This window comes from Trachemys scripta, chromosome 5 (assembly GCF_013100865.1).
Source record: "Trachemys scripta elegans isolate TJP31775 chromosome 5, CAS_Tse_1.0, whole genome shotgun sequence".
NCBI lineage: Eukaryota > Metazoa > Chordata > Testudines > Emydidae > Trachemys > Trachemys scripta.
In genome coordinates this window covers 132,331,799-132,340,305 of record NC_048302.1, presented here as the reverse complement: position 1 = coordinate 132,340,305, position 8,507 = coordinate 132,331,799, and the positions used below count along the sequence as shown (strand labels likewise).

Sequence of the window (8,507 nt, the reverse complement as noted above, 5' to 3'; positions counted from 1 at the left end):
AAGCAGGCAATAATGCAAACCATAGCAAAATGTACACATGAGGAGAGGGCCGACTAGACATGGAATTGCACTATGGAGGCTGAGGTCTCTCTAATTCAGTATCCTCTTTCCCACAGTGGCCGGTAGCAGAACAATACATTATTTGGGGCTGGGAAGTTACTCAGCCTTTAGCCATAGTGGCCAGAACACAAACTATTAAGTGCCTTATTCATATAAGTCAATGGGAGTTTTTTCTGACTAATGATTTGGGGATTTACCCCAGAGAGATAATTGCTGTGGCTTCTCCCCTCCTCGCCTTGCTACAACTAAACAGGCAGAAATAAAAGGCACACGTCTTGGTGCAGCGTGGTAAATGTTCCCTGCACAGCAGAAAAGCTGCAGGAGAACAGTCCGGTCTGGTAGTTAAGCGCACTGGAATAGGACTCAGGCAAGCTGGGTCCTAGTCCTGACTCTGTTGTGTGTCTGTTTCTTTCTGTCTTGTTTATTTGGCTTGTAAACTCTTGGATGCAGGGCCTGTCTCTCACTCTGTTTGTACTGCACCTAGCACAATGGAGCTCCAGTCTAGCAGTCATGACTATAAGCTCGCGCGAGCTAGCATTGTTAGATAAAAGGGACAGCTTCATGCCAGGGTTAACGTCATGTGGCTCAAGTTTAACCTCAATTGTGGATGCCTTTGATAGTCCCCTAACTATTTATACAGCACCAGTGGTGTGGCAGGGGCTTTGGAGGCAGGTGTGACAGCAATGGGCCTGATTCTCCACTGCCTTGCCCCTTGCTCCAGCCTTTACACCTGTGCAATGGGAGGGCAAAGTGTTGGCGTTGAGCCCTCGCTGGGCACAGGGATGAACGGCTGTGCACAGTGAAGCTGGTGAATAAAACCCAGAGAGCCTGATTCTGAGCTTGCATGAGTGGCACTCAGACGCAGCCCCACACTGGCGAACCAGCCTGGAAGCGCTCACAAAGTGAAGACCCAATCCGGGTTACGTGGGCGAGGCTTACTCACCTGAGTAAGGGGCAGCAGGACTAAGCCCTCAATAAGCAGAACCCATAAACGACTCCAGCAAGCACATCCCAAAACACTTTTTATATCTGGCGTCTCAACTGCCCTCTGCTTCTGCTGTCTGCCTCCAGGTTTCTAGACGGGGTCAGCACAGGATTGCCCCACGTGGTGCAACCCAAGGAAGAAAAGGCCTTTTCCCCTTAGGAGTCAAGAAGCTGTGTGAGGTGGATGCTCAGCTGGTGTAAATCGACACAGGGCCGACGATTTCAGTTACACCGGTTGTAGATTTGGCCCCACATGCCAAACCGGAGGAAATGGCTGGGTCTGGTTCTCCTTGTGTTCACGGGAGGCTCCATTGACCTCAGTGGAGTCACTCTGTACTGGCACAGGGCTGAGTGAGATCAGAATCAGACCCCCTCTCCTCTCCTGAGCTATCCTTTCCCCCCCCAAACGTGTCCACAGTTTTCCTGCTGGGATTTCGCATTGGGCTGGAAGGAAGAATTATTCATCAGCACCCAGCGAAGGCTCAGAGGAGCTGTTGAGCCCGGACTGGCTGTTTGTGCCTCTGCACTGAATCACCTCAATTACAGTCTTTGCTTTGAGTCTAGTTTGGGAAAGAGGTTTTAAAAAAAAAAGCCCCCTCCCCCTGGCCGTGGTGACAAAGGCCAAGAAAGGCATTACGTCGGCACGGGGAGGGATATAAGTAGGCAGCTGGTCCAGAAAGGAGCCAGATGCAAACAGGAGGCTGGAAAGCAAACAAAGCTTCTCTGTGTGTGTGTGAGAGCCTGGCAGCCCCCTTCAAGATGCCCAAAACCTCTCTTCCAGTCTACTTCCTCTGTCTTCTCGCCATGTCTTCAGCCTGCTACATCCAGAACTGCCCTCGAGGAGGAAAGAGAGCCTTGCCCGACACAGAGATCAGACAGGTACGAGGGGGGCTGCTTGCAATGTGCGTGGGGGGGAGCTAATTCCTCACGGTGTGGTGAACTGTGTTCCCATACAAAGTGTGTGCGTGTGCGTGTGTGTGCAAGAGAGAGCGAGATTGTACTTCGATACTCTGGGCACAAGGGACTGTCTTCCAGTCCTGGGTGTGTGACATTGTACTTCAATTCTCTGGGTACGAGGGACTGTCTTCCAGTCCTGGGTGTGTAACATTGTACTTCAATTCTCTGGGCACGAGGGACTGTCTGTCTTCCAGTCCTGGGTGTGTTAGGCAAACTCTATTCGAGTTCTAGGGGTGAGAGAGACAGGGGCAAACACCTCACTGGCTGGCAGCTAGATTCCGCTCATTGGCCTGAAGCTCAGATAGGCATTTTTTAAAGCTTCCAGTTCTTGCTCCAGCTTGCTTTCTTTACAGAAATGAAGTTACATTGCTTTGAGCGAAGGAGCTTTGCACTGATGCTTCTTAGGAGACAAAGGCGGTGGGGGAAATCTTTATTTCGACTTAGGAAAGGTGTCTTTAAGTCCCCCGCCCCACCCCTTGGCCCCTAATTGGAAGCAGCAGAGAGAAAAGCGAGGGAGAAAAATAGGGAGCCAGTCCTTAAATCGACTGAAATTCTTTGGACTGGGAAGCTGTGGGGGATGGGAGGGAAGTGGTAAAATGATTGGCACCCCACTAAAACAGGGGCTGCACCTTCTAAAGAGGAATAGCTGACATTCGTGATTTCCTTCTGCCACCTAATCCCCTTTTAATGCAATCTTGCTCCACACACTTTAATAGTTCTTTTGGCTTGTGATTAAAGAACAGAATGTTTGCTCTGTTGCTAGTTGTAACAGCCTCACTAATGCACTAGCAGAGAGAGGACATCTGAAGCCCATTTGAAGAGCCAACTCCTCAGCTGGTAAAAATCATCTTCAATAGAGCAATGAGAACACCAGCTAAGGATCTGGTCCCCAAGAACCCAGTACTTGTATTTCTTGTGCAAAGAGAACAGATGAAAAAAAAAATTAAGTTACAGACCTTCAGATGTACTTAGGGTGAAATCCTGGCCCCACACTGTTCAATAGGAGTTTTGCCATTGACTTCAATGCAGTCTGGATGTCATGCTCAATGCAAATGTGAAGTAGCAATAATATATTTAGAGTAATTTCAGAAAGAAAAACTATATCATAAAAGGAATAGCACCGGTGCCTTTTAAACACACATTGATTTACATGAGGCACTACTGTATTACTTACTTAAACCATTTCAGTCATAGCAAAGTGTTTTACACCATTTCATTTTGATTCTACCACATTTTGAGCAGATCTGAACACAGCAGTTGGTTACCTGAGAAATTATATCTCAATTTATAAACATGCAGGTTATATCAAGAGGATTTAAAATAACCAAAGTTAATGTGATTGTCTCTTCCTGTTGTGGCTGACTTGATTTTTAGACAACGTCTCTGATGTATGGTAGCTTGTTCACCTATGAAAATTTGGTCCTAAAAGTTTTCGGGCCATTAAAGAACCTAACAAATTAAGCACCATGGACAGAGCCACTGTGCTGACCATTCAGAGCCTTTTTAAACCAGTTCCTTCTGATCAAAATTTCAAAGTGTCCCCAGTTACCAAATAGAAGAAAAGGTCATGTTTGAATGCAAACATCTCTAGACCACAATTTAATTTTCCATTTCAATAGGATTCACTGTGGCTGGCTTTAGACTGATGTGGCTTCTAAGTGTAATTACTAAGGTTAAGATTTTGTCACAGTTATTTTTAATAAAACTCCCAGACAGGACTTGGGCACTAAAAAAACATTCATGGAAGCCCGTGACCTAGCTGTGACTTTTACTAAAAATAAGAGGGGGTGGAAGAGACTATGAGCGCCAGCCCCCACTGCCTACAGCAGTGGCTGACAGCCGCAGGGCCCCTCGCCACCCCAAGGTACGGGGCTGAAGCAGAAAATGTCCTGGAGATCACTGAAAGTCATGAAATCTGTGACCTCTGTGACAAAATCTTATCCTTAGTAATTACTTTCCCCTGTGGTTTGTGTGTAGCCATGATCCCACTGCTGGTGGGCAGTTATTAAATGAGGGGACCTTTGACACAGAGATACACAGCATGTGCCTGTATTGCCCCCCGTCACTGAGTAGCTGTTCCCTTTTATTCTGAAGAAAGGGTGCAAAATATAGCCCCTTCACGTAACGGTCTGCAGTAAGCTTCCTACACTAGCTGTGAGTGGAGCTATATGGATTATAGAGCACAGGAGTTACTACTAAGGCCTGTCTCTTATGTATCACTCATCATCAGCAGATCTCAAAGTGCTTTACAAAGGAGGTCAGTGTCATTATCCCCATTTTACAGATGGGGAAACTGAGGCACAGAAAGGTGACGTGATCCACTCAAAGTTATCTACCAGGCCAGTAGCAGAGCCAGGAACTGAATCCAGGACTCCTGAGGCCCAGTCCTGTGCTCTGGTCAACTAGTGACTCTCCCAGCCCAGACAGGCTTGTTCGCTACTAATCACAGCCTGCCGTTCTCTCCTGGCTAAATCCGCCTGAGTGATGGAGAGGCTACCCCTTCCCTTAGGAGGCCATTGCAGAGCCAAAGTGAGCTTTCTGTTAGGCGGTTTTATTTGCTATTCATCTTAAGTCCTCTCTTCTCTCATATGGCTAATAAGAACATCCAGTATTAAAAAAGTTAATGACGTACAGTGTGGAAGGGATACTAACCCCCATACTGCAGGGGTTAAGCCAATCTCTAGTAGAGACTAGAAGGAGCCCTAATGCAGGGGGCAGATTATCCCACATCTGCCTACTGTGGGGCTCTTGCACCTTCCTCTGAAGCATCTGATACTGGCCATAGTCAGAGACCAGACACTGGGCTGGATGGACCATGGGTCTGAGCCAATCTGGCAATTCCTATGTTCTTTCTTAATGTGACCCCCATCACTTCTAGCTCTTCCCCCTTTGTACTATCCTAAGTAATTCCTCCCACCCCCTTGAATGGAATGATCCCCATCCCTCCCAGGAGGTCATCAGCCAGGTTGACCCCCAGACCTTCAGCACTACAACACTGATCTCTAGCACTTGAGCTAAAGGGATAACTCTGTTACTGTTAATAGCAGTAGGTTGTTATCCTCCAGTGGCTGGACACACACACAAAACGCACTGTGCTAGGATTGGTTCCACTTTCAATGTTTGTAGAATCATGCCTACCCTCCCACCCTTAGTCACGGCTTAGCCAGCCTGCCCATATTTAACCGTTTCCCTCTTTCTTAGCAAGACTGTCCCTCCAGCCCCCGATCACTTTTTGCTGCTCTTCTTTGAACTGCTTCTAATTAATTAATATCATTCTGTTAATGAAGTGCCTGGAACTGAATGCTCTGTTCCATTGATGGTCTCAGCAGAGCTGTCCTGAGAAGAGCACTTGTATCTCTTTACCCCGTAATGCAATAAACCAACATATTGAAAATTCTAGTGGAGAGGAAATTCCATTGACTAGGAAGTTCTAAACATGGGAGAAGAATAGATATAGCCCTGAAAGCAACCTCATTCTACAGCTTGGCTCTAATTCCTTTAAGGCTTGAAGGCATCTTTGCAAACGAGCCACCACCATCTATGAATGACGTTGGCTTCCACATACTATGGTGGGAGCCAAATTGTATGAGCCATTTAAAACAAGACTGAACAAAAAGGGGGCACAATTTTGCATTGCCAACAAGGGAAAGAGCAGACAATGCAATAGGCCGTGTCTGTCTCTTGGTTTTTGGACAAAAACTATGACTGCTAATGCCAAGCGCTTAGCTAAAGAACTGGGAGCCACAGAACATTTAAACCCCTGCACTTACTTCCAGGGTTTCAGAGACTGAACGGGCTCATCCTTTTGCTCAAAAAAAACCTAAGGTAACTTATAGCAGCATCTTCCATCTACTGTCCATGGAAAGATCTGATCCCAGCTGCTATTCTAGCAACTGAAAATGATTGTCCCCTACACTGGTAACTTGGCAGGGATGCGTCCTCCATTGAGAAAGCTGCATATTGCTTCAGGGGAGGACGAATATGATACTTAAAGTATTTGAAAGTTTTATAAATGCCCGATGAGGTAGGTATATATATGACTCAGTTTACCCACCACTGAAATGCAGCCATCTAGTAAACGGAGTAGGTGCCCAGATGATGGGCCTGGGATACAAACACGAAGGGGTGGAGCACAGCACCTGACGCAGAATATCGCTCCAATTGAAGCTGCAGGGGGCGTTGCGGGAGGCAGGATGTAATTACCTGGGTGCGGTTCATCCGGGACACACCCACTCTTATGGGCTCTTTCATGGCATGGAGGCTTTGTCTGCAGCAGGTGGAGAGCGATAGGGAAACCATGTGACCATGCAGCTGGTTTTAGGGGTGATCTCAGAGACCCAATGCTGCCTCCTAGCTCAGGTTAAACGCCTGCTGAAGGATTTGGCCCATAAAAATCAGCTAAGAATTAACCGCCATTCAACACAATGGGAATTTTGCCATTTATTTCAATGGGGAGCAGGACCTGGCCCACAACCTTCAGACCTGGCTCACTGGTTATAACAGCTTCCCATTCATGCACCCGATTCTCCTGGCTGGTTACTCCATGGACTCACCTCTGATTCCCACTGGTGAGATCAGGCCCTGTGCTCATAGCATGCATGAGGGGTTTAGCTGTTCTCTAAGAATGAATCTTCCCTCCCCGTGCTGCACCTGGCATGCTGATCTGTCTCCTGTCTCCCCAGTGCATACCCTGTGGTCCTGGGAACAGAGGGCACTGCTTTGGCCCCAACATCTGCTGTGGAGAGGAGCTCGGCTGCTACGTGGGCACTTCTGAAACCCTGCGCTGCGTGGAAGAAAACTACCTGCCTTCCCCTTGCGAGGCCGGTGGGAAAGCCTGCAGCTCAGGAGGGAAATGCGCCGCTCCCGGCATTTGCTGCAATGATGGTAATAGAGGAGCACCCCCATACCCAGAACAAATACAATGGAATGGGGAGGCACCTCAAATAGTAACAGCCTTTGCCTAGGGGATCATCTCCTCTCCTGGGTACTTCACTGGCCCCATCTCTGTAGTAGCTGAGCCCCTCACAATCTTTAATGGATTTATCCTCATAACACCTCTGTGATGTAGGGAAGTGCTGTTAGCCCCACTATAGAGATGGGGAATGGGCAGATATTGGCCACCGTCAGAAGCCGGATAATGAATGAGATGGTATGATCCAGAATGTCAACTACTTGACTCTTGGATTGGATCATTTCTGGAAATATAAGGAACAGTAATGGACCAAACCTGCTTGACAGCTTTAGTTTTTGCTCAGTCATGAATCAGGACAAACTGCTATTGACTTCCGCCCCGGGGGGAGGGGTTGCATGAGTAAGGACTGAGTAACTGACCTCAGTGGGCATTTTGCATGAGTAAGGATTTCAGGATTTGACTCAACACAAAAGCCTATGGCTGATATAACACTTTATATCTTCAAAGCTTTTTATGAGCATTAACTAAAGAGCCCGGCAGACTCAAAGGTAGGGTTGTAAAAGTATTACTATAATCCCGATCTTCCAAATGGGGAAACTGAGGCACAGAGAGGTGAATTGATTTGCCCAAGTCTACATAGCATGTCAATGTAAGAGATAGTATTACAATTCAGGAATTCCCGGTCCCCCCACTCCTAACCTCCATTTGTAATGTATTTGTCAGCAATATGTTATTCATCCATTAGATGTCTCTGTTTGCTATAGTGAGTTCCAGACAGGTTGTGGTGCCTGGTAAACAAGGGAGACAAAGCTGGAACAAAAGCTCTGTGGAATTCTTTTTGTGGCTGTAGTTGTAGCTTTTCGGTTTAATACGTCCCTTCTGTTTAAGAAAGTGCATGGGATCACAGCCTATGACACCAATCCCTGGAACCCACTGCTTCATGTAACATCAGTGATAACACTTTGGTTTTCTTTTCTTGTTTCGAAGAGAGCTGCACCATGGATACCATTTGCCTGGATGACGATAGTGACAGAAGTCGAGAGCCCTCAGAGAAGAACCTGACTGTGCTGGATGGCTCAGCGAGTGACTTCCTGCTCAAGCTGATGCATTTGGCGAACAGGCAGCAACAGGGGAAGCACCAGTTCTACTGAGGGAAAGAAGCAAGATCACAGACGAGTCTAACAGCGAGTATGTTGCTTACATGCCGCGGCACCTCAGAAAATCATTACAAGATGTAAAGGAACAGCCCTTTGAAAGCATTGTAAATATGTGGCCAATAAAGTCTTTTATTGCACTGTGCTATTCAACTTTGTCCTGTGTCATTTGCACTGAAGGCTTCGGCACTAGGGCTAGATTTGCAAGAGCTCAGGACTTTGGGTGTAGAGCTCATTTGAAGATCTGCCCATCAATGTCACAGTGAGAGCTGAGCTCTTTCAAGAAGCTGGGGGGTGCCGAGCACTCGGAAATCTGGCCCTTGATGGTTCAGCAGCCCCTCCTCATTCAGTGGAGGGGAGAAGGAGCACCACATGTGCCATCACTATTCAGATCTTCCAAATGTCTTTGCCAAGTTCCCCCAGCTAAGAGAGGCAGCAGA

General features: G+C 47.3%; 1 protein-coding gene across 1 annotated transcript; it reads left to right on the top strand.

The window, feature by feature from the left end:
* The first annotated feature begins 1,734 nt into the window (after positions 1 to 1,734).
* Positions 1,735 to 8,212, top strand: LOC117878181 (vasotocin-neurophysin VT-like). Its single transcript, XM_034772207.1, has 3 exons — positions 1,735 to 1,923; positions 6,684 to 6,885; positions 7,901 to 8,212. Exons 1-3 carry the CDS (start codon positions 1,804 to 1,806, stop codon positions 8,062 to 8,064), a joined length of 486 nt encoding a protein of 161 aa, XP_034628098.1. The 5' UTR covers positions 1,735 to 1,803; the 3' UTR covers positions 8,065 to 8,212.
* Positions 8,213 to 8,507: the final 295 nt, after the last annotated feature.

Coding starts and splice junctions, on each gene's coding strand:
- LOC117878181 (XM_034772207.1), top strand. CDS start 1,804: ATGCCCAAAACCTCTCTTCCAGTCTACTTCCTCTGTCTTCTCGCCATG. Junction 1,924..6,683: donor CCGACACAGAGATCAGACAG/GTACGAGGGGGG, acceptor CTGTCTCCCCAG/TGCATACCCTGTGGTCCTGG. Junction 6,886..7,900: donor CGGCATTTGCTGCAATGATG/GTAATAGAGGAG, acceptor CTTGTTTCGAAG/AGAGCTGCACCATGGATACC.